General features: G+C 35.8%; 4 protein-coding genes across 9 annotated transcripts; 3 read left to right on the forward strand and 1 right to left on the reverse strand.

The window, feature by feature from the left end:
- Positions 1-1,256: 1,256 nt before the first annotated feature.
- LOC129288298 (protein NEGATIVE GRAVITROPIC RESPONSE OF ROOTS-like) lies at positions 1,257-4,838 on the forward strand. 3 transcript variants are annotated; one of them, XM_054924810.1, is made up of 6 exons: positions 1,257-1,380; positions 1,504-1,573; positions 2,704-3,230; positions 3,599-3,761; positions 3,868-3,929; positions 4,282-4,838. In XM_054924810.1, the coding sequence occupies exons 1-5, from the start codon at positions 1,375-1,377 to the stop codon at positions 3,885-3,887; spliced, it is 786 nt and encodes a 261-aa protein (XP_054780785.1). In that variant the 5' UTR covers positions 1,257-1,374; the 3' UTR covers positions 3,888-3,929; positions 4,282-4,838. The 3 variants fall into 3 exon arrangements, 2 of the variants coding, with proteins under 2 accessions (XP_054780785.1, XP_054780784.1); XR_008587979.1 differs by having other exon boundaries at positions 1,258-1,380; positions 3,868-4,052; XM_054924809.1 differs by having other exon boundaries at positions 1,258-1,380; positions 3,868-4,838.
- A 607-nt stretch (positions 4,839-5,445) lies between these two features.
- On the forward strand, positions 5,446-8,300 carry LOC129288299 (sm-like protein LSM1B). 2 transcript variants are annotated; one of them, XM_054924813.1, is made up of 6 exons: positions 5,446-6,199; positions 7,380-7,448; positions 7,533-7,648; positions 7,736-7,798; positions 7,985-8,061; positions 8,226-8,300. In XM_054924813.1, coding segments are annotated over exons 1-6 (387 nt in total). In that variant the 5' UTR covers positions 5,446-6,138; the 3' UTR covers positions 8,227-8,300. The 2 variants fall into 2 exon arrangements, with proteins under 2 accessions (XP_054780788.1, XP_054780787.1); XM_054924812.1 differs by having other exon boundaries at positions 5,452-6,199; positions 7,985-8,244.
- Positions 8,301-13,436: 5,136 nt separating this feature from the next.
- Positions 13,437-19,230, forward strand: LOC129288679 (uncharacterized). 3 transcript variants are annotated; one of them, XM_054925392.1, is made up of 3 exons: positions 13,437-13,595; positions 15,097-15,294; positions 18,730-19,230. In XM_054925392.1, the coding sequence occupies exon 3, from the start codon at positions 18,741-18,743 to the stop codon at positions 18,945-18,947; it is 207 nt and encodes a 68-aa protein (XP_054781367.1). In that variant the 5' UTR covers positions 13,437-13,595; positions 15,097-15,294; positions 18,730-18,740; the 3' UTR covers positions 18,948-19,230. The 3 variants fall into 3 exon arrangements, with proteins under 3 accessions (XP_054781367.1, XP_054781366.1, XP_054781365.1); XM_054925391.1 differs by having other exon boundaries at positions 15,097-15,173; XM_054925390.1 differs by lacking the exon at positions 15,097-15,294.
- A 2,060-nt stretch (positions 19,231-21,290) lies between these two features.
- On the reverse strand, positions 21,291-23,901 carry LOC129289473 (pollen receptor-like kinase 3). The gene is made up of 2 exons (XM_054926241.1): positions 22,349-23,901; positions 21,291-22,090 (listed from the first exon to the last, which is right to left on the reverse strand). Exons 1-2 carry the CDS (start codon positions 23,727-23,729, stop codon positions 21,399-21,401), a joined length of 2,073 nt encoding a protein of 690 aa, XP_054782216.1. The 5' UTR covers positions 23,730-23,901; the 3' UTR covers positions 21,291-21,398.
- Positions 23,902-24,989: the final 1,088 nt, after the last annotated feature.

Raw genomic sequence — 24,989 nt, forward strand, 5'->3', positions numbered from 1 at the left:
TTATACCTTTTTCATTTAAAAATATAAAATATTTTTTAAAAAATTAGATATTTAAAAATATAAAATATTTTTAATCTTTTGAGGTGTAATTATTATTTTTTTAAAAAAATTACAGCTATTGATGATAATTTTATATTTATTATAAAATATTTAATGTAAATATATAGTTAGTTAAAAAGTAGGTAACTACTTTATTGAGGGTGAGATTTGATTAAAAATACCTTACATTTTTTAAAAGTAGGGAATACAATTTTTTAAATATTTACAAGTCAAAAATAAAAAAGTTTAATAATGATAATTTTAGATTTACTGATCAATTATAAGTGTTTTCATAACCCAAGACACTTTTTTTATTAAGAAACTTAAGTAAAATAAAAGAAATCTAATAGTGCCGCTTTCAAGTCTAGAACTTCTAAATTTTTTTTTTTTGGATAATAAATGGAAGCACTAAGCAGAATTACTTAGTTGCCGAACCCCTAAATTTCTTTTGTTTTTATTCTAAATTGTTTTTTTAAAATGTGTCATGTGTTGTTAATTAAACACCTACATATAATTGAATTCGACCTAAAAACCTATAATTGACGTTTAAATATGGAAGTGTCATTGTTAGTTTTTCTTTTAATTTGACTTGTAAATGTTTTTAAAAAAATGCATGCCTGTGTACATAAAATTTCATCTCTTTGCCATTGAAAAATTAGGAGAGGGGTCTCTTCATTTACTTTATTCTCCAGTATTATTATTTTAATTTTACATAAAAGTATATAAATAATTTTGAACTATTAAAATTTAATGCACGTAATTTAAAATTATAATATTTTTTTATATTTTATATAAAATAATAATAATAATTTTATTAAATATTAGATATCAATTGTTGAAGAGTTTTGATTTAATCATGATGAAAAGAAAAAGGAAGGAAATGAAGAGCGAGGAAAAGGGAGACACCCTAGTTTTGAAAAATTGCTTAAAAAGTCACAGCGGCAACGAAAAATCACGGGAGGAACTAGGAAGGGAGGATGGGATTTTCATTCGCTTTTTTAAATAGTTGGACTTTATTGTAAAGGATCAAGGTCCTTGAAAAATAATTTAAAATATGTAAGGTCCTTCTACGTCATAATTGTCCCATCTCCTAATGAGATCTGCTTCCTCTTCACTCGATAAAGCGCCCTGGCTGTTCCCTCACGCTCTCTATCACTTTCCAGATTTCTACCCCTCTCTCTCTCTCTCTCTCGCCATCTTATTATCACTGTCCAGCAACAACCACGTACGGCACAACACAACTACCTTTTCTACACCGTCACGTTATTATATATATTGCTGCTCTCTGTTCTCAGAAATCAGAAGCCAGCCAGCCTTTCTCTCTCATCATTCACAATGAAGGCAAGCTCTTTATTTCAGACACCATCAATGAATTCAAGTTTTTCATTTAATTACTCTCTATTGATGTCGATGAAGCCTGTTAATTAACGTGCGTATCTCCACTTGGCCTCTTTTCTTTTGCAGTTTTTCAGTTGGGTGCATCATAAACTCGGTGGGAAGCAAGACACCAGAATTCCTCACACTACCTGTAACTGTAAGCCCCTCCTCACTTGTATATATCTTTCTTTCTATTCTTTGCCTCCTCATGTCAGGAATAGAGACAACCGTTTGGAAATAGGGAGAGAGAATAACTAGGGGGAAAAAAAATTGAAGCGGTGAAGCTATGTCTAAATTCACAATTTTAAGGTTTAAATTTATAAAATGCGGTGCCCTTTCTTTCTATTCTTTTTTCTCTTGCTTATTTGTTCTCTCTCCTCCAACATTGGCCATTTTTTTGGCCAAATATACTCGTTATTGTTTGATATATACCCTTTTTTTTAACCTAAAGATTGGTATTTACTTAATCGAGTGCTATTAGTGGTGTCTAATATAAGATGCGTACACCCAGTTTTAAGAATTTTTTTTTCCCTTGTTGGCATTTTATGTTGGGTAATTTTTAAGTTAATTTACGTGCTTTGACGTTCAAATCTCGTCACAGAGAAAACTCCAATTAACGTATTGATCACACAAAAAAAAAAAAAAACGCATTGGATAGCTGGTCGATATCATGATTCAACGAGAAGGAGATAGTTATATCGTGAATAATAGTATTATAATATAATTAGGTTTTGAATGCTTTTTTCACAAAATTTTCCAATATATAGTCAAAACTCAGAAGGGCTGAGAGGAGTGCACATGAACAATTTAGTGAAGTCTTATCAAGATATGTACTCTATTAAATGAAAAATTTTGACCCATGGTGTGCTAACTCTCAAATATCCAGAGTAAAATTGAAAACAAAATGACTGTAGAATAATAATATTAAACAAAAATATTTCCCATATTTTAATAGAATAAGAAAATTAGTGAATAATAATTATAATAAGTAATAGCAAAGAAAATTAATTAATTAAGTTCTTAAAACATCAGTAGACAAAATGGTGATTGGAAGAGAAGTATAGTCACAAAATGGTAAATTCACTAATGTTCACATAATCATGGATGCTTGGATTATCATAAGCGATCCTTTTTTTCCTATTTGATTTAATTTTAGGAACCAAATTAAATAAATGTTTGTATGTTTATTTTTCAATATTTTAATAATTCAATTATTTCGTGGAATGTATTATTATTCTTCCCTCGAGACTCTTTTAACAATTTTCTGGTTCGCTCATGTGGGTACAGATCGCGCAAAACAAGAGGCCCGAGAAGAATTCAGCGATTGGCCACATGGTTTGCTAGCAATAGGAACTTTCGGGAACAAGAATGAAATCAAAGCTAATCCAGAGACCCAAAACGCTCATGGGCAAGACGATCCATCATCGTTATCGGATGAAATAGTAGATTTCACTCCTGAGGAAATTGGGAACCTCCAGAAAGAGCTTAATAAGCTCTTGCGACGAAAATCCGATGTGGAGAAGGAGATCGCCGAACTCCCTCTAGATAGGTTTCTCAACTGCCCATCCTCCTTGGAGGTCAATCGAAGGATCAGTGATGCTCTGTGCAGTGAGTCCGATGATAAAGGAGAAGATATCGAGAAGACACTTGGTGTCATCCATGGTAAATGCAAGGACATTTGCGCAGATAATACCAAGAAAGCAATTGGGAAGAGGCCGATCTCTTTCCTACTCAAGAAATTGTTCGTTTGTACAAGCGGGTTTGCGCCGCCACCAAATCCTAGAGATATCCTACAAGAATCGAAAATGGAAAAGGTACCCACCTGCTCGATTATATTACTTCCAAATCTTTGCTTCTTTAGATTCATGAATTTGAAAGATGAGAAAACCAATATCTGAGCGGTACTGAGCAGCTGTCCAGCAAGTCACCGGTATTAGGAAGAGATTTTGATTCGATATTACGATATGATGTGAACACTATGATTTGATTAAATAATATGTTGTTTTAACATATTTTGAAGTGCTGTATTGTGTGTCATGCAACTAATGCATGCCGTATAAGATACAATTACAATAAGAGCCTGTGTTTTAAATTGCGCTGCTTTAAATATAAGAGCTACATGAACCCTGGGCACTTTAGTCTCTTGAGCTAGCTTTAAGGTATAATTCTGTGATCCATGCAGCTTTTAAGGACAATTCTTCACAAGAAAATATACTCTCAAACTTCTTCTCGGTCATCTTCAATGAAGAGGTGCCTAGAGGACAAGAAGGTACTACAGAGGAATGAGGAAGAAACAGAGAAGAAAACAGATGATGGCTGTAAATGGGTCAAGACTGATTCTGAATGTAAGTCCACAATAAAATTTCTATGCAGTTTTTATGTGAGTCTTGGAAAATTCCAAAAATGAGAGCATGGGTGGCATAGACTAATGAGATCCTTGTATTATTGCAGATATCGTCCTAGAGATGTAAATCTACCTCTAGTAGTTCCTACCTTTTTTATTACATGCTCAGGTGAGTTATCTAAGAACCTTCCTATTTCTATAACTACACATAAATGAAGATTGATTTCACGCACTAAGTTTCGGGGAACAATAAGTAAAGCAAGAGGTCTTCAACAGAGAAGAATTGTAAAAGGTTAGCTCTTAATCCAAACAAACAGTATCAGCAAGTAAAAAAAAAAACTTTATGGCCATTTGAACTGAACCATGTGCAACTTTATCTGTACTTTTTACATTTTGACTAAATTAGATTGTTAACACAGCAGATGATCCTAATGCCCTCCGTCTATGTATTAACTTAATGTCTTCCATGTTTTGTACATCCAAGTATAGCAATATCTAACTTCACACACAATAATTTGCAGGTTTACAACCTTTGTTGTGCGGGTCTCAGGTTCAATCAACAAGTTAAAGATATACATAAAACTAGATGGGATTATGGAGTGGAGCTCAGTTTTTTAAAGGGGAGAGTTCATGTGTGACACTGCACCAACTTGGCAGGTGCAAATGCGAAAGCTCTGTTTTGTTAGCACTTAGCAGTGCCAGCTTCCTCCTTTTTTCATGGTTGTTTCTGCGGATGCAGAGCAACTCATGTTACGGAAAATCGTAGCTTTGTAGTCATCTGCACTCACAATGCTACACATTCTGAACACTTTATACTATGATTAGTCGTCACACCACTTTTTTCTCTCCTGCTTTGTGAGATTCTCTGTTTCTAAGAAGATTTGGCGATGAGTAATCTTCAGAATTATGTAGTTCAGTATGGTTTTGTTTCATTGTTGGGTCTGAACAAGCTCTATCTATGACCTCCTACAGGTAAATTCAAGTTATACAAAATAAAAGTCACAGTCCCTGTCCAATATGAGACCAGGAGATTTTTGCGACCGGTGCCATAAATTTAGTGATTTATTATTTGTCATCAGTGATGCCTATTTAATTGACAACAAAATCATGTTTTGAATTATAAACTTCAAATCCCCTCATCAATATTTTTTTTTTTTGTTTTGATATTTTAAACCGCCTCGACAATAATATTAGAAAGTAAGATATCAGTCGGCCTAAAAGAAAAGAGTAAGATATCAATATGGTTTTAAGACCAAAATATATAGTTCAAGTAATAAATAAAAAACGTTATCTATATCCAGAAATGGTGGACAAAAATGATAAATCTGGGCATGAAAGTCTTGGTATCTTGAGTTAAAAGATTCATCGTTAATTAAATGACTACGCTCATTAGTAGTTATTAAACTTTTCGTCAAACTTTTCTCATTGTCTCACAAAATTTATTATTTTGAATCGTAATGAGAGATGAGCTTTTATTATCTAAATCACATTAAAAAGTAGTAAAAGTAAGTGTTGACCAATTATAGGATGCGTTTCTTATTAAAAAAAGAAGAAGAAAAAGAAGAAGCATTAGTTAACTAGTGGAAATGTGTAGTTATCATAAAAAATTAAAATTAAAATTAAAATAAATCTTAAATGTAGTTTATTCGAATGAGAAAATAAAAATCCAGTTCCATTTCCCACTCTCGCACGCAATCATCGATCGGCAATCAATTGAACTTGAACATGCAAGCCAAAAAATTATTACATACCCCCTCCAGCGTTCACCATATCAAAGTCCAAACCCTAGAAATTAAGATAGCTGGCTAAACCAGGTAACACCATTTTTTCCTTCCAAAATTTCCGGCATTTTCTAGCTCTGCCCTCTCAAGAAGTCTCTTCCTTTCCAAAAAAGTCGAAAATCCTCCCTTCAAGCCATTGCGGAGTTGCGGTGCATTGACCAAAAATGAATAAATAACAAAAAACAAAACTCTTACGTTGCGATTGGATCTGAGGCCTTTTTAGTGTTTATTCCTCCCCCCCCTCCCAAAACAAAAGACGCAGTTCCATCGGGACGAGAATCCCCTTTTCTTTTCCTTTTTTTTTCCGCCCCCTTAATAAGAAGTCATTCTGTGTGATTCGATCGGAAACTCGAAGTAGTTTCTTTCTGTAAGATAGCCGAAAGTTAGGTTTTTCTTTTTTTCTTTTTTTTTTTTTTACTTTCTAATTATTGTTCCCTTTGGCTTTGTGGTGGTTTTTCGAGAATTGGGGTTTCATATTCTTGAAGTCTTGGGTTGCTTCAGAGTTCAGAGTCGAGTTGGTGCTGCCAATGCCATTGGAGTGGTTTCTAGGGAAATTTTCGGTGGCTTTTGAGATACCGGAGAAGTTTGAGCTCAACAATGTCCTGGGCAGGCCCTGAGGATATCTACCTTTCCACTTCACTCGCCAGTTATCTTGACAGTGAGTGCTCTTTGTTTATGCATTCTTTCATGTTGATAAACATTGGAAGTATTCTCTGAAAAATCGTAGTCCACATAGTAAAGCAGAGTCATATCGGGTCTGATTATGAAATCAGATTCCGTACGATATTTTATATTACATTCAAGTACTCTGTAGTCTATATTTTGGATTATAGTGCTACACTTTCATTTCTTGGTTGGTTTATCAAGATTGAAAGTTTTGTGTCACGGTTACTGCCCACAATTTAGTGTGATCTAAGATTTTCAAGAATCTGTGGTAGCCATGTTTCAGAGTTTATCAGTTAGAATTGTGCGTCCTTGACTATTTTCTTAATCATAATCATTTGTTAGGGAAGAGGGCACAATTTCAATAGTAGATGATACGGGTTCACTTCATGTATGTTAGTTTGGGGCTTTGCGGTCGTGAACATATGATTCTGACGCTTCCTACTGATAGTTTTAGAACTTAGTAATGCTCAATTTCTTGGATTCGGAGAAATTGTGACAAGTCACTGCTGCTAATTATGAAATGTAACTATTATGAGAGGCATCACTTTCATTAGAAGGGCTTAAATTCATGTATGATTATTTATGAGAAATAACAAACATTGTATGAGGACATGCTAGGAGATAACATTTATGACTTGCAGGGTAACATGATAAATTTGGACTGAAGTCCAATACTCGGCCTCTTTCTTATTTCATTGCATTTTGGAGACCTTGTTTTTCATAATAATCTATTGTTGTTCTTCCTCCAGGATACCATAATTTCCATCACTACTGCTAAAGCCAGATAAACACAAGCCTTTTATAATCTTATGTTGTTGATAGTTGTTGTTTGACCTCATACTGCCAGACTCTTGTAGTAGCTCGCGGATAAATGAATGCTTTAGAATGAACTGTTTATCTTATTATGTGGGTAGGAAAAGATTAAAATAGTTTTAATCTGAATTTTGATTTCTTCGAGCTTTCAATAAATATGCTCTATGTAACAATGCCTCTTCCATGTGCAGCATGCAAATCATCATGCAAGGAAGTTTGTCTATAGATTGTTCTGAAAGCAAAAAATTCCAATCATGATTGTAAATTCTGATCGGGGTTTTACAATGTGGACGAATCTGAATTTTTATTTTGTTTTTTGTGCCAGTTTTGAATGGCCTGACACTGTTTTGTTGTTGTAGAGAAACTTCTTGTATTGCTGAGAGATGGTAGAAAGCTACTGGGAACACTTCGCTCTTTTGATCAATTTGGTAACTTTCTTTCCTCCTATTATGTAAGTGTTGACATGGTACATGGTTGGTGACCATCTAAATATTCATACTGATGATATGCAGCTAATGCTGTTCTTGAGGGTGCCTGTGAGAGGGTTATTGTTGGTGATCTGTATTGCGATATCCCTTTGGGCCTCTACGTAATCCGTGGGGAGAATGTTGTTTTGATTGGTGAGCTGGTATGTTCACTGATTAGATTCCTTTGCTTGTAAATGTTGTATATGTCTCAACCTCAATTTAAGAAATAATTTTCTTCCCACTTATAGGACTTGGAAAAAGAGGAACTTCCCCCACATATGACACGTGTTTCAACTGCAGAAATTAGAAGGGTAAATGTTCTCAGATTGATACTCCTTTGGTTTTGTTTAGGGTTGATTTTGATTTGATTTGCTTTGATTCATTTTTATGGCATTTGCATAAAAAATACATTGATTGTGGCAGCCGATAGTTCATGCAGTTGGGTTTTGTAGGTTAATGATTTCCTTTGGTTTTTGAATGTGATTGTGAATATGCAGGCACAGAAAGCAGAAAGGGAGGCTACAGATCTGAAAGGAACAATGAGGAAGAGGATGGAATTCCTGGACTTGGACTAGTAAACCCCACACTCCCTCACATCCTTCCCTTTTCTGTCCGCAAATATTATAGCGGCTGTTCTTCACTCTTTTCTTGTGTTGGTAACTGTTTAAATGTAATTGTAGGAATTAGGATATGATTGGACGTTGCTAAATATTCTTCTATGTGATTCCTGTTCTTTAGGGAACGCTCGTTACCATGATTTCAAGGCCTTGACGTCTATCTGTTTGGGAGTAAAGGGAAGTTCATTCATTATCATCCTATGCGGATCTTTCCCAATTTAGATTCTCTCACTAGTCACTTGAGGCCTGAGGGAATCAATCTTATAATTAGAGTTTCAAATTTACATTTTATTATACAATTAAAATATCTTTTTTGGAAAGGAAAATAACTTTTAATTTTAGGCAAAAAAAAAAATTGATGTTAAAATTTTCAATTTTTTTCATTGTTGAAATTAGTTTACTTAGATGCTTCATTCAAGTGCATTTCCCTTGATAGGGAGATTGTAAGTCCGAGTTTATTCATTCTCAATTCTAGTGTATTATTCAAATTTTTATATTACTAAACCAACTTTTTACATTGATCAAAGTGTGCGAAGGAAAGTTCTCACTCTTTTTTTTTTTTTTGGGGGGGGGGGGAATGCGAAGGAAAGTTCTCACGGGATCTTTGACTTGCGTCTGGGTGGAACCATACACGGGAGACTCGAGGCCTGATCGTGAGTCTTACCTGGGTTAAAAAGTTCAATCTTTTGGAGAAATTTAAGTTTGGGAAAATTATCGGAATAAAAACAACTACATGACCTTTAACATTAAATTAGAGATTCTGGCGCAAGTCGTCTCCTTGAAATGGTAAAAGATTGTGACTTAACTTTTGCATTTCTCTTGTTTTATTTATAAAGGTGGGAGGAGAGAAAAAATTTGATTTTATTTATAAAATACTTGTTAGTTTTCAATGTTTTTCTTTATATTTTTGTTTTTGTTAAATACTTTGAATAAAATGAAGTTTAGGAATATTTATTAAAAATAAAGGTGAAAATTTGTTGAATTTTAAAAGTGAATGAGGTTTATAGTTTTTTTCGTTTCAATAAAACATTTTTTTTATAAAAAAAATTTAATAAAATATGTTAAAAATGATTTATAAATAGATTTAGAGGAGTGTTTTTTAAAGCTCAACAGACATAGGCCTTGTTCAGGTTCAGGATCAAGTTAATGTTCGTCCTCTTTTAATGGGTCTTAAAAAGGAGCTAAATTAATTTGATTAAATAAATCCCACTGATATAAGCTAATCGATTGAAGTTCATTTTTCTGACAATTTAATAATTAACAAGAAGAATTTTAAAACTGCGACATGGGAGTTGTTTCTATTGGACCCTGTGCTTCCTTCTCGTAGGGTCAATTTTGGGTTTGAGGGCTGTTTCTAGCTTCTCTTATGATCCAACACCAACTAAGCTTCAAGGGTTCCCAATTCGGCCTAGATTTTTAGCCCTAAATCAGTTGTACTATGTTTCGCATTTTGAGACCTTGATCTTCATCTAGCGTTATACTTAGCACCCATAAAAGTAGTCAAGGATCTAAAATGGAAGCCGTGAAGAGAAAAGAAACTCAAGCAAGACAAATTCCGCTGCATCGAATACTAACTCATCAAAGAGGACCTCTCCACTTTTTTCCTCTTCTATTCTCTTCTTCTCTCAATCATCACCATTGATTTGATTTTATTGAATAAATTTATTTTAATAATAAATTTGATGAATGGTGATAATTGAAAAATGAACAGAAAAAAAGTGGAGAGCCTCTTCCCCTCATCAAGGCTCCCAACCTTTCAAACTTATATCTAAGAAACACCACAGTTCATTAATTTTTATTGTTCACGGTTAAAAAAGTACCTTTTGAAAGTATTCTTCATTTAATAAATAAAAAAGAAATATGAAATTAGGGGTGTTGATGAAGTTCGATTGCTTAGTTTGCCTGCCCAAACATGATATAATTTTACCTAGCTCGACCCCAAAAAAAAAGTAGCCTAACACATTTTGGGCATGTTCAAGCTAGGTTAATGTGCGATAAGGCCAAGCAACGAAAAGGTCTGCTACCCTGCATGTTTGGCCTAACCTGACTACTTAACTTTTACATTTTTGTAAAAAAATTTTACTGACTTACTGCCTAAGAGAGCGAGGGTAATAGAGTAAAGTGAAAATGAGGGTTAAATTTTTGAGTCCTGTTTTCGAACCCTAGTGGCTGAAAAAGAATTTTCTCCTCTTCCTTCCCATCTTTTTTCCCTCCTCTTCTTAATTTCTAACTATTAGATCAATATTTTAGATAATTCAAATTTGATCTCCTTCAAAACATTTTATTTTATTTTATTTTACTCTTACTGTATTTTTAAATTGTTCTTATTAAGTTTTTGTAGTTTGAATTTTGTTGTTTATATTTTTTATAATTTAATATTTTAATAATAATTTTATAGGAGATCAAATATAAACTATTTAAATATTGATCTAATGGCTAGAAAGGAAAAAGAATGGAAGAGGATGGGAAGGAAGAGGAGAGAATCCATGCCCACTCTCCCCTGTCGCTTGCGTTTGCTGACCTTCATCTCCGCGGGACTGTGACTGCCTCCCACTCAGCGGCGTCTTTGTCCATCTTAGTGATTGTGACTGCAACATTCATCTCCACGAGACCTCGACTACGATGAGCAAAGCATGCGACTGAGATGAGCAGTGCTTTGCTCTGTGAGACTGTGACTTCCACCTCTATTTCTCCTTAACAATTTCGGCTTGCTTCTCTCCTTCCCGGTAAGTCCATCTCTCTCTTGTTCTCATGTTATTATTCATAGTTCCATGCTGTTTGTTCATAGTCTCTGACTCTATGTTTATACTTCATAGTCTCTATGTTCATAGTCCATTTCTCTCTTTAGATGCTCCTTGCCTCCTTCTCAGTTCGTGTCCGTGGAGTTTTATGTTTTTTTTTTTAAAATATTCTTCCATTTTTTGGGTCAGCCATTGACGCTAAATCATTGATATGATATGCTATTCTTGTGTTTTCTGTAATACGCTATTTTAATTTTTAGAGATGTATATATATATATATATATATATATATTAATAAGTTATGTTTAGAATCTGGGGTTAGGTTAGATTAACCATTTTTCACTAATTTAGAATCTGGTTAAAAAAGATATGAGGGGACAATGATTGATGAATTGCTATAGAATAATGCTTTAAACTTAGATCAATTCAGATAGTTGAATTGATCGGACCATCACTCGTTGAAGAAAGCCAGCTCGTTTAACTAATTAACTCGTATTAACAATTGGTTCAGGTTGGCCTACTTAGAATTAGATGGGTTTTAAAGACCCAGAAGCCGGAATGGGTTTTGTGTGTTTCAAAAGCGGGTTATAAAAAGGATAAAATTGGCATTTTGAAAAATCCCAAACCCTTCCTCACTCTTTCACCAACACCCATCTCTCACGCGTCCTCTCTTTGTGTCAATCTCACTTGTCTCTCTGCAGTCTACATTGCACACATTCTCGCCTTCTCAGCCATCTTAGATTCTTGTTTCTATCTTCACTGTTCAAGCATTCATCCTCAATTCCTCGCTCAGGTAGCTATCAGCCGCTTCTTCATTTTTCATCTTCACTTCACTTTCCTCATTTTTGTTCGCGTTCTTGGTTCAATCTAGTGTTACATGCAGCTATTGGAAATAGTCAAACGGCGTCGAGCTTGGCCTTCTTCTTTATTCTTCATCTTCTTCGTCAATCATTCTCTCTTTCTCTCTCTCAGTCCTGGTGAGATTTTCGTTCTCCCTCATTTATCTCTCTGCCTAGTTTAGCCTAATCTCTATGGCTGTGAATGGCATGGAATGAAGGATTATCGATGGATGAACTTGTTTTTAGTTGTTTATTGCAAACGAAGGAATGCTGCAGGGATGAAGATGAATTTGTTTTTTATTGTATGAGTTGTTTACAGCAAAACGAAGGATTGCTGATTGGATGAAGATGAATTTGTTTTTTGTTGTCTAATAAGAGTTGCTTATTGCAAATAGAGGTTTTATTTTTTTTTCCAAGTGATTACGCCTAAATCTTGATGCATTCGAGAGTCTAGTACTTTGCTCTATAATTTTGTATTGACAAAATAGAAAATAGGAAGGCTATATTGTCTGTCTAATTTTGATTTTTTTTTGAGTTACTTCTTTAGTTGTAGAAAATGTCATCATCTGAACATGCATCTATTCTTGCATCTACTCAATTTGTTATATATGTGTGTGTGTAATTTTTATTTGATTACTAGGTTACCAATTCGGCTGGTTAAACCATGAGACCCGTGATCGGTTGATATTTCTAGTTTGCTGTCTGATCCAAGTTTTAAAACATTACTATAGTAGCAAAGATGCCCATAAAACTATAATTTAGCTATTATTCTCTACAAGAACTTTGATATATTATAGCATAAAAGCATTTTCAGAATTGAAGAATTATGAGAGGAGGATAGGACAACCTTCTAAAAGGGAAATAAAAACTAAAAAGGGAAAGGAAAAGGGTAAAAGAGGAAAAAGGAGAGTAAGAAAATGACAAGTCAGTTTTTGTATTAATGACTTTAGTAGTGGCAAACAATTGTTACATGGAGTCAGAATTATGTTTTTCTTTTTACTTACATCATATCCTTTTATGCAGAATGGAAAGTAGTAGTATGTTGGAGTTAGGAGCTATTTTGATTATGCTATTTTGGATTATGGATTATGGTTTTAATGGATTATGGTTGTTATTTTGGATTACATTATGGATTATGGATGTTATTTTGGATTATGATGTGGATTGATGGAGTAGGGATGTTATTTTGGGTTAAATTATTACATATATTTTCTTCTTAAAATGTTGTTTATTAGGTATGATTAAGTGAAGTTTTTTTCACAAATGATGAGTGGGTGGTAACACTTGGGCAAGACAGCCCGAAGGTGCCCATCATGCCCAACCCAACCCAAAATGTTAAGGCTTCTTGTAGGCACGGTTAGGTAGCAGGTTGTAAAAAATTATTTGGGTTGGACATCAGGTAGGGGCCAGCCCTACCCATGTGCAGCCTTATATGAAATCATATAAAAAAAAAACTTACAAAATGGGCCTAACTGAGAGCAATGTAAATTAATAAAATGAATTTTATTATATTTTTTAAAAAAGAGAATAAGAGAGAAAAATTAAAAAAAATTAAAAATGTTGTATCTATTATTAAAATGAAGGTTACATTATATGTACAAAAAAATAAATAATATAATAATGAGTAATAATTATATAATAATATTAAATAATATTTTTAATAATAATTGAAATATATATACAATAATAATAATAGAAGATATTTAAAAAATAATAACACTTATAATTAATTTTGTTACTTGAGCAGTTAATTTTTCCCAACCTCTACTTGCTAGAACCCCGACGAAACACAATCTCGTAGGAAGAAGGAGCGGATCCATTTTTCTCTGTCGACGAACAAGCATTCCGCACTGTGTCCGACGCCGTTTGCGTTAGTCTTGCGAGGTTGTTCTCCAGCAAGTAGTGAAGAAGGTTCGAACTCTAGGGTTTTCCCAAAATCTGATGAAGTGCTTTTAATCTATTTGAATTTGTCACCCGCATCATCTGTTCCCTGCATGGTTGTTCTTGCTTTGTTTTAAATTTTTCATTTTAATTTGGCTTTGAATCTTGTCGTGAATCATTTGAACATTGACACTTTTGAATTTGGGAATATTTACAGATTAAGTTTAATTTCTTCTTTTTCAAACTAGTTTTTGCTTGAATGGTGTGTAATTGTCTATTATACTTCTGCCCTCTTCATTTTGGTTTCTAGCGACTTGTATGCCTTGGATTGTGTTGTTTTGCAATGTTGGATTTGTTTTATACTGCCATTATATTTATTATCTCTTTATTTATTTATTTTTTGGATTCAGTTTATTATCTCTTTATACTATCGTCAATTTAGAAAATTCTCAAGGTATTTGTGCTGTATGATCTTGCAAATGACTTGGCCCAAGTTGTGCCAAAGTATCTGGAACAAAATTTAAAAGGGTATTATATCAGCTATGCACATTTCAAAGATTTCAGTGGGGGCATTGTAATATAGGTCCGCCTATGTCTACAAATCTCATTCATCATCATCATCATCATCATCATCATTATTTTGTGTGTAAGAGAATGAGGCATAAAGCTCAATGCAGAATTACAAGAAAAACAGAAAAAAAAAAAAAAAAAAGCTAGCAGAAACCCTCTAACTACCTCTGTCAAAACCAAACCCACAAGCATCTGCTAAACATAAAAGCCTTAAGCCATCAATCATCTCAGTCCAAGTATGAACAACAGCTTCCATACCCAAACTAAGATTTGCAAGAACATCTGGACATTGATTACCCTCTTTGGCAATGTGAGAAACACAGATTTGCCAATCTCTGTCCCACCATTGTCTGCAGCAGTGCTACCATCCCTCATTTGGTGTTCCTCATTCTGAATCTTCCTGCAAACTGTCAAGGAATCCACCTCAACTATTACCTTGCAAATCCTCAACCTCCAACGCTGCTGTAAACCAGTAAAAAATCCCCACAACTCAGCTTCTAAAGCATAGTAAGGGGCAAGCTTTTTGGCAAATCCTAAAATCCATCTCCCATTCCAATCTCTCAGAATTCCACCACAGCCAGCAGGTGGCAACAAACCTCTACTAGCACCATTAGAATTCATTTTAACCCACCCATGCTCTGGAGGGCACCATCTAATCACTCCCACAATCCTTAGTGACTCACCTTCCACAACACCTTCACTACTGGCTTTTACCCAGTGTTTTGAAAATCGGACTGGGCTAGACAATCCAACCGCCACCTGCTCGAACCAGATTGACCTGAGTTGACCCGGCCAATTTTGAGAGAACTTGATTTGACTTGGACACTAGAGCAAGTCAACCTGGTTCAAAGTGGGGGAAAAAAGGAATTTAGGTTAAGTCACTCAAAATCATGTTTTCTTGTTTCTAATCTCTGGTTCTCTTCTATCTTCTCTTATTGCATCTTTGATTTCTCCTCCACAGGCTTAATCTTTGACTTCTTCTCCAGCCTCTGCCTCCCGCTCTAGCGATCCAACCTTTGGCATCGAAATTGAAAGCTTGTGAGTCGTGACATGATGGCATGCCTCCATTTCCAGCATTTTGCTTTGAGATCGCGAGCTTGTGTTGGCATGCTTCTACCTCTAGTTCTAGTAGTCCAGGCGTCTAGCCTTTGGCGTTGAGGTCCCAAACACCATTGATAAATTAATGTTTTATTTATATGTTTGTGTATATAAATATTATTTTTATTTAATTTTTATGTCAACAATTCGACTGTCAATCTAACCGATTGAATTATGAAAACCACGACCCATTGCTCTTTTTCATTTGCTGTCTAGTTTAGGTTTCAAAACATTGCTTTTACCATATTACTGCAGAAATTTACTACCTAATACTTCAATTCAAAACCTCCCTTCTTTCTGTAACCTTCCTCAAACAGCCCCCTATTCCTCTCACCCCATAAGTTCCATTAGGTTACACCAAAAATGATCGTCAAATCCATCTGCTCTACCTGATCCTTCTTTCTCTTTGGATTGCACAACACCCGTTCCCCTCAGTGGTAAACTAAAATCCCAGTTCTTCAAATTTCCTGGTACCAGACCCTGCCATACTATAGAGGCTTTACCAGAATCCCTTAAAACATGCAAAACTGACTCATTTTGCCCACAAAATTTACAGTCAGGTGAAGCACCGAGTCTTGTGAACCTCAACTCACTAGCATGCAATCTGTCATTAGCCACAAGCCACAAAAAAATCCTTATTCTTTCAATGCTTGACCATCTCCATACTAATTTCCATACTTCATCCATCTGCCCCCAAGCATTCTTCATTAACAGCCTATAACCACTTTTGACTGTGTATTCACCCTGTTACCCCCCAGATCAACACATTTTATCCATTCCCTCACTTATATCATGTTTGAGCACAGCACTCAACCTGAATTTGGCCTCATCAGAGATAAATGCTCAATATCAAGCCGCCTCTGATCTCCATTTGCATCAATTGCATCACAGACCCTCCATTTGCTCGTCTCTTGAGGTAACGCCTGCAAAACAGAATCTCTCAATCTCATTTGCTGACTCACCCATCAATCATCCCAAGAAGCAGTATCCTCCCCACTCCAGACCTCCATCCAACAATTTCCCTTCAAATTTCCCCATGCAGGAGCTATATCTTTCCAAAAACTGGAATCAGTACTTCTCTCTCACCTCAGTATCATCAGAAGAGTCTTTGTTACCATTATATCTGTGTCTAATTACCTCAGTTCACAAACCCTTCCTCCAGATCTTAAATTCCAAGCCAATTTTATCAGATAAGCCTCATTCATAGCCCTTATAAGGGCCTCCAAACCTCGAAACTCCCTTGGCTTCTGCACTTGCTTCCAATTAACTAAGTGCAATTTTCTTTCCTTCACCTTTTGTCCCCAAAGAAAAGCCTTTTCTAGCTTTTCTAAATCATCACGAATAGAAAGAGGTAGCTTCACAATAATCACAGGATAAATGGGTTGAGCACATAGCTCATATTTTGCTAAAGTGACTCCACCTGCCATAGATAAACAGCTCGCTTTCCAACCTGAAAGCCTTCTTTTCACCTTTTCCAGTACATACTCGTAATCTTTTCTCTTAGATCTGCCATGTGACAAAGGCATACCTAGATAATTTCCAACATCTCATTCACTATTGTTTTGTTGTGCGTTGCAAGTTCCAAAACGAACTCCAAGTTTCATTCAGTGTGTGCACTGGGGATTTGTTGTGTTTATTTCTGGATCCTACCATCCTATACATTTGTCTCTCTCCTTATGACCCTTGTGCTTCATCTGATATTTGATTTTGGTGGTTCTATTTTTGAAATCACTTTCATGCTTTGTATTGTAAAGTTCTCGTTTGTTAGTGTTGAACAATTTGACTCATGGTGAATCTGTTGTTGAAAATGGATCCACTTTTGCTCCTGTGCTTTTTGGCTGTGGGTTCTGGTAAATTTTGCAATGAAATTCTGGGCCACCTTACTATGCTTTGCTTGTTTATTTTGTTTATGCTTTGGCAGAAACTTGCACACGTTTTGCTGTTGGCTTTAGGAGCAAAAATTGATTACTTCTATTCAGTTTTGCACTTGGGTGAAGTTGGCACCTAGGATGCACAGATACACCAATTTTGTCGATGTATTCGTGTCCAATATGTATTGGACACGGGCACTTGCTCTGTGCGAGTACGTCCGTGTCTGACACCTTTTTTTTTTTTTTTTGAGTGACACAGTGAGACATGGCTTTGATGTGGCGGGTATGACTTCTGCACAGGACGCTGTGTTTTGCGTAAAAAATTTGACTAAATCCCTAATTTGCAAACCATTCAGTCATTCGAACGTCTTCGGATCCTCCATTCTCTCCCTAGTCTCATTCGTTGCTCTCATCCCTGTTCTTGCCTTCTTGTTTGCGCTGTTGTGAACCCATCCATTCTCAACTCGCAAGTTGTGTCTCGTTCTGTCTTTAGTGGTTGCTCAGCTCATTGGTCCGGTCCAGGTTCCCATCCTTCACTCGCCTTCTCTCTTCTCTGCCTTCTTGAGCTCTTGTTAGAAAATCTCATTCGTCTTCTCTGCCTACTGTGATAGCCTGTAACTGAAGCATATTTTTATTTTATTATGTTGTTGCTCTTTTGAAAGTTTGACTATTATTTTATATTATTAATTTAATATCTTGCTCTCCATATGCACAGAAACTTTTTCTCACTTTGTTTATTTTAGACTTAGTTTGACTATGATTCTCTGTGGTTCTGATCCTGTTTTATTTTAGTTTATTTCAATTTGTTTTTTTCTTTTTAATTAGATATGGCTCCAACTAACAGTTGTGGGGAAAGTATTAATTCAGTAGCTTGTTATTCTTCTATGAATGAGCTATAAAAAGATAGAACTCCCCTAGGGTGTTATGCCACTTTGGTCACTTTGTATTTTGTTTAATTGCCATGCACTTTTAACAGTTAAATTGTTACTTACATTCTTATAAAAAATTTTATATATCCCCGTTCCCGTATCCTAAAATTTTTGAAAATTTTTTGTATTGCCATATCATGCTATATCATAGTTGATACTCGTACCTGTATTTATACAACCTAGGTTGGCACCTTCCTGCATCTCCGATGTTTGGTCTTTTGAACAGTCTTTCAAGCATTTGCTGCATGATCATTAGCTAGTAAAGTGTTGGATAAAACTAATTGCAAAGCTTCACCACGCATAGTGTTTGATTAATTCATAATGGCACACATGAAATAATCAAGTTCACGAAATTAGGATTCAGTTGTTAAACTTCAGGGGCATAAAACTTCTGAATTTCACGATCTTAGGGTTCTTAAATCGGAATTTTGTTGTTGCAGATTAAGTTTGTAGAAGTTATGTGTTAATGAGTGTCTGTATTTTGTTATGTTTTCCATTAATTGATGGATGAAGATGGAATGAAATGAGAAATTGAAAGACTTGTTTAATTAATGGAGGATTAAGCTGAAGGAAAATATATGTGGATAACCGCTTGAACATGCACTTACTTGCCATGGCTTTTTCCTCACTTGTAATTGCGATCCGGATTGTGAGTCTGTGTGCATTTAGTATTCGTTCGAATTTCTGTGTGTGCAGATTGGAATAAGATGAAGAAGGGGGTTCACCCACAGATGCAATGGATATCTTATGTAACCCAAAGTGGTAGGTTGATGCATGTAATGATGACAAAGATACACCCTGTTGGCAAAGTCTACCACTTCCGAGCTAAGCGTCAAATGGCTGAGAGTTTGGGCCAGATTGCCAAGTTCAGGCGTCGTTTTGGACTACAAAATGAGGACTCAAATCCCAAATGACTTGTTCACAGCTGGAACTAGGTTTCGCTCTCTATTTAGGAGGTGGATTGGAAAATGACTAGGAATTTGACGATACTCTGAATCATTCCATATCATAACTAAAATGCGAAAATATCTGCTTTCTTTCTAAATCATTCCATTCAAGCTAAGCCTTTGGTAGCAAACAGTTACGAGGGAGCAAATTTTTGGGTAAAAGGTGGGATTTTTACATCAGCACTTGTGTGAAATTACATGTGATCTGTTTCATTTGTTCACTTTTGTCTAGAACTTCATTTTTTTGCTATTCCCCTGCCTCCACAATTTTTTGCGTTTTAGCTCCATTTTGACCACACATCCACCCCCAATATGAGCCTACAGCTTGATATATGTTCAAATAAGGATTTTTGATATTCCATTTGATCTTTGTGTGTGTGTTGGAGGGGGGGGGGTTCAAACTCCTTAATAAATTCATTGGCCTGTTGCTTTGTGGAAGACTGCATAAATAACAAAATGAGTAAATGATCCAAATTTTGCCTAGACATGAAGCTTTTGTTTTAGACAACAAAAGATCAAAGTACCTTGAGGGACAAGATGTTAAGTATAAGTACATATGTACTAGTTTTTCTTTTTTCCTTCTTCTCCTTCCCTTTCTTGAAATTTTTTAGTACCCGAAGGGCGAATCCAATATTAGTTAGATTCCAGTTAAGATTTGAACTTGTCCAATTCAACACAAGTAATTTAATGATGCCTTAGTCTGAAGTTACCTTCCCCCCTAAAACGAAATCCCTTATGGTAATTCTAATAATTTTGTCATAGCTTCCTTTCAATATCTCTATATCTATATTTTATATAAAATGAAATTCACGTTATTCTTCAGCGATAAAAAAATGTGGCTTATTTTATACTCGATGTACAGTGAAAGCTAACAATCATGTTAATTTCTATCTTCCTCATTCAGTGAAGTTGCAAATTACTCTATTGGACAACAAAAATTCTAAATTTGACACGTGCGGTAATATCTTTCCTAAATTCTGTCCTTCAACAAAAAATTTGATGTTACCTCTAACTTTGTTCCAAATTTCAATCATATTACTATTTTAGTTTTATTTATAAGTTACTTTCAACACATTTTATTATTATTAAAGAAAACTTTAAAACTTATTAATTCTATTTTAAAATTTAATAAGTTTTTAACTTTGTTTTCTCTCCCCAATATTCAATGGATGGTGAAAAAAGAAAATTTATAATAAAAATTTAATGATGGGATGTATAAATAGGATCAAAAAAAAATTTTTTGTCTTATAAATAGAACCAGAAAGAGTATAAAGTTTCAAATTCTGGTAAAAAAGATTGATGATTAAATTTTTAAAAATCAACTTTGGTCAACGAGATATTTTTTTGAAGAGATGAGGTGAAAATATTAGCCAGTTATAATATATGTACATACTAATTTTGGTCAGAGAAGTAACGAAATGATATCACAATAGATCAAACGCGCCAATAATTTTAAATCCTAGTCAAATGTAGCCAGTACTCCTCACTTAAACATGATGAAAAGAAATGTCAGTCAGTCATATTCGAGTGCATGCTAACTATTGTTGCTTGATTCTTTGTTCATTGTTCGTTTTCCCATATCTCATGCTCATCACAGTCTTCTTTTCTGCAGCTGGCAATTTTGAAACTTCATTATCCCTAAATTTTGTACCACCATAATTTTATATATGTCCATGTGTTTAATATGTAAACATCCAAAATGCGTTCAAATTCGAGGCAGCATCACATGCATAGCGTCACTACGATACGCGAAAAGGAAACTTGAAGTGTGATAAGCAACAAATGGAACCATTGCTTTCTTTTTACTTTTTGATGTTCAAACAGCAATTTAACTTCACTGAAGATTCGGAAGTGAAATGATGAGAATCAGAAATTGGCCTTAATATGCTATTCTGCTTATCGTTCGCAGAGTTTGATAGGGTCCAAATTTCTGTTCAGCCTCCATCATCACAACATTACCGATTCAATTTTGGTTTCCGTTAAGCCATCAGAATTTGCTTCCACTTTTGCCTGCGCCACATCTTCCACCAATTCTTGCTTCTCCATATCTTCCCTCGGTTTCAGCTTCGTTGTTTTTCACTGCTTCTTCGGCTTCACTGGTATTTACAGGTTCATGGTGGTTTTGATCGGCCATGGATGTCTCGTTTGTGATGCGTGATGGATACAGCTCAACTTTGAAGCTGCTTGTTGAGGTAGATCTTGTTCATAGAAATATGGCAGATATTTTATGTCAGTAAAATGTTCGGGAACATGGGATCTTTTAATTTTCTACGCCTGGAAACAAACTAAATCCCATAACCGAGGGATCAGTAAAAATTTGTATGCGTTTTTACAAAAGTTATACTATTAGCCGTTGTGAGTTCAAAGAGATGTATCGAGTGCCTAATTATGTACACATATCTTGGGTCGTGAAGAGATTTAGGAAATGGCAAAATCAAGACTATCAGTGTGCCGGTGGCCCGATTGGCTTCCAACGCTGCTTGATCCAAAACTTCTCTGGGACCAATCATCTTGACCTTTTGAGCCTGATTCCTGGGCACCTTTCGTTTGTATTTCCTCTATCCTTCTCAATGCTTCTGTCATGTGTGGTCGCTGCTCGGGGTTACTTGCAGTACAAGCAACACCAATATTGAGGAGTCTCTCCATCTGACCAATAGAGCTTTTAGAGCTAGCAAGTTGAGGATCAAGCATCTCTAATACCCTTCCGTCAGATATGGCTGAGTTAGCCCACTGAACTACATCAATTCCGCCGTTGCCATTGTTGAGATATTGGGAAGGAAATTTCCCAGAGAGGATCTCAAGAATGACAACTCCCAGACAATAAACGTCAGATTTGGGAGAAACTTGGCCTTTCTGTAAGGCTTCAGGAGTCTTGTAAGCAAATAGGGCTTGGCTTAGATTGGTAGGGTTGATCAAGGAGCATAACCCAAAATCAACCAGCATCGGCTCGTAATCAGGACCAAGGAGAATATTACTGGACTTGAGATTGCCATGGGGTAAAACAGAGGAAGCAAGTTGTGTATTAAGATAAAGCATCCCATCAACAATCCCTCGCACAATCTTAAAACTAGTAGGCCAGTCCAGTTCAGCGTGGGATGGTCCACGATCACCTGCAAGGAGTAAAATTCCTCGTTATAAGTTAATAATGAAGTTTTTAGCAAAATCACAAGAAATGTAGTTTAGCCTGTGTTAAATCAATATGACAGACAAAAAGGGAGGGAAAGCCTTGAGTGACTAGAATTTTATTCTCTGCTACAGACTTAGGAATTGAAGCTTCTCTTGTATACGATTACCATTCCTCCTCTTTACTGTTACGCCTTTAAGTTAAAAACCAGGAGGAGGAAGAAGAAGAAGAAGAAGGTCTCTACCGTGCAACAAATATTGCAGACTCCCTTTAGGAACATACTCAGAAACCAGCAATTTCTCATCCTTCCTGTAATGATAAGCCAAAGGAGTCAAGATATTCCTATGTCTTAAACTCCCAAGCTTCTTCATCTCTGCATCAAACCCATCTTTCGTCAACACATTCATCTCCCTCATCCTCTTCACCACCACTGCAACCCCATCAGCCATCACTGCTTTATAGGATGACCCAAACCCTCCACTCCCCAAAACTTCTGCTGCTGCCTTCATCAAATCCAGCATCCCAAACACACAAGTTTCACTATTCACCATCACAAGCTCTCCGACGCCGCAGTTGCCGCCACCCTTGCCGGTCCCCCTTCTGCTGGAACCATTCCGACTTGATTTTCTGGATATACTTGTCTCTTCCTTCTTCTCTGGTGCAGCAACCTGAACTTCTACTGATGCTGATGATTCTTCGTTGTTGTTCCCTGATCTAACCGAGCCCTGTATTCCCTTCTCCTTCTTCTTTCGCCTTGATCGAACGAAAAGTAGAGCTAGAAGTATTAGAAACACTACAATTGATGCAACAACACCAGCGGCAATCATCACTTTGTTACTACTCTTACTTCCAGAATTTGAATCAGAGTCATCGGCATCGCTGTCTTCATTTTGTTCCGTATTTTCCACGGATTTTGGCGGCTCAACTGAATTTTGACACGCTTTGTTTAATTTCTCGCCGCAGAGGCCAGGATTCCCAGAAAATGAGCTCGCACTAAATTGTGTTAAGCTCGACGGGATTTCGCCTTCCAGTTTGTTGTTGGACACATCGAATTCTATCAACAATGTTTTACTCAGATTCGGGAGGTTACCGCTAAACTGATTGTTCTCGAGGTGTAGCTCGAGGAGTAGAGGAATCTGCGACGGAATCTGACCCGTAAAGTTATTATCGTTAAGCCATAGTTTCTTCAGAGACCTCATTTTCTGGAAGAAATCTGACGGAATCTCGCCAGAAAATTGATTTCCCGACAAGTACAAAGCTCTCAAGAAACCTATTCGATTGATTTCCGGAATTGCACCTGAAAAAGAATTGTTCATAATGCTGAAAGTTCGAAGACCTTTAAGTTCCAGCAATGGATTTACATCGATCTTCCCTGACAACCCCATTCCTTCTAAGCGAATGCCAGAGATGAATCCATCGCTGCAGATAACCCCATCCCATTCTTCCCCTTCTTTGCAAGGTACAGAGTTAACCACCCAACTTTTCAGAGCTTGAGGATCGGACAATGATGCTTTAAAATTAACCAAAGCTTGAACTTCTGACATTGAATTTACCAAACGAAAGACAACGAAGAAGGTGGAGAATAAGAGGAGAGTTGGCCGGAGGATTGCCGGAGCTATGGCCATTGCTGGTCGAAAAATTGACCAATGGGTTTGCCCGCAGATTTTCTAATCATTCATTTTTTTCTGCAGATTTTTCGACTTTGCCTAATTTTGTATTGCAATAAAAAATTGAGACCCCTCAACCTCAAGGCTTTGGGGAAGAGGGGAGGTAAGTTTAATTTGTTGACAAGCAAGTCCAAGAAAAAAGGAGGGAAAATCCGTCAAAACCGTTTGTTTTCATTGACGCCAATGCCCTTCCATGTTGACGCTACTCTCCTGGAGGACTCTCTTTCTGTCCCAAGGGCATTGTTGTCTTTTCGTCTAGCAGTTTCAATGCTTGCGTTCGAAAATCGGTTGCTTGGGCCTGTGATGGCCAGTGAAAGAATTATTATTTGGATCAGAGAAACGGAAGTGCAACAAACAGAAACCAAAAACAATTGCACTAACCGCAAGCACCCTTCAAGTAATTGAACAAAACAGAATTCCTGTTCTTGAAATGTGTATCACTTTTTCTAATTTAAGATATTAATTACTCATTTAGAAATATCCATTATTGTGTACACGTGTCATTCTACTAAAAACAATTGTGTTTGATATACAATAGGGCACTAAATATAAGTATCTTTTAATGGAAGTCCAAGCTTTAGTTCATCATATTATGAGAGACAAACCTTGGTTCATTTAACAGTATATATTATTCCATCCGGCCCCCTATTATAAGACACCCCTAACCACCTCATTAATACTAAGAAAAGGGGATTGAGTCATTAACTTTTTTGAAAAATAATCAAACTTTTAATTTAACCCATATTTAAATTAAAAAAATTAAAATTTGCATTACATTCTCTATTATAGTGAGTTTAAATAGAGATAATATTTAAAAAAATATAATTAATATCCTATTAAATATCATATATTAAGGGCCATTGATTTATATTAAAATGTGTCTTATAATAAAAATTGAGAGGAGTATTTTTTAAAGGCTAGTGCAAGGTACTAATTTTAGGACAAAACTTACATACTTAAGGTTATATCATTGATATACTTTCCTCTAATAAATTGTTGTCACCTGGATGATTTTTCCAGCTCATCAATTGCCTCTCATTAACAAAGTTTTCCATCGTTAGCTTTCAAAAATGGAAAGAAATACTATAAACCTACTTTTCGTCCCAACTTACAGTCACTGATGCTTTTGACGCTCCCCTGTTGCTGCCGCTGCAACACCATTCTTCACCTTCCATTGTCTAATGATGGCAAGAATTGTTTGGGGGTAAAAGGGAATTG

This window comes from Prosopis cineraria, unplaced genomic scaffold (genome assembly GCF_029017545.1).
Source record: "Prosopis cineraria cultivar Desert tree isolate PC_DT_omini unplaced genomic scaffold, ASM2901754v1 PC12, whole genome shotgun sequence".
Classification (NCBI taxonomy): Eukaryota; Viridiplantae; Streptophyta; class Magnoliopsida; order Fabales; family Fabaceae; genus Prosopis; species Prosopis cineraria.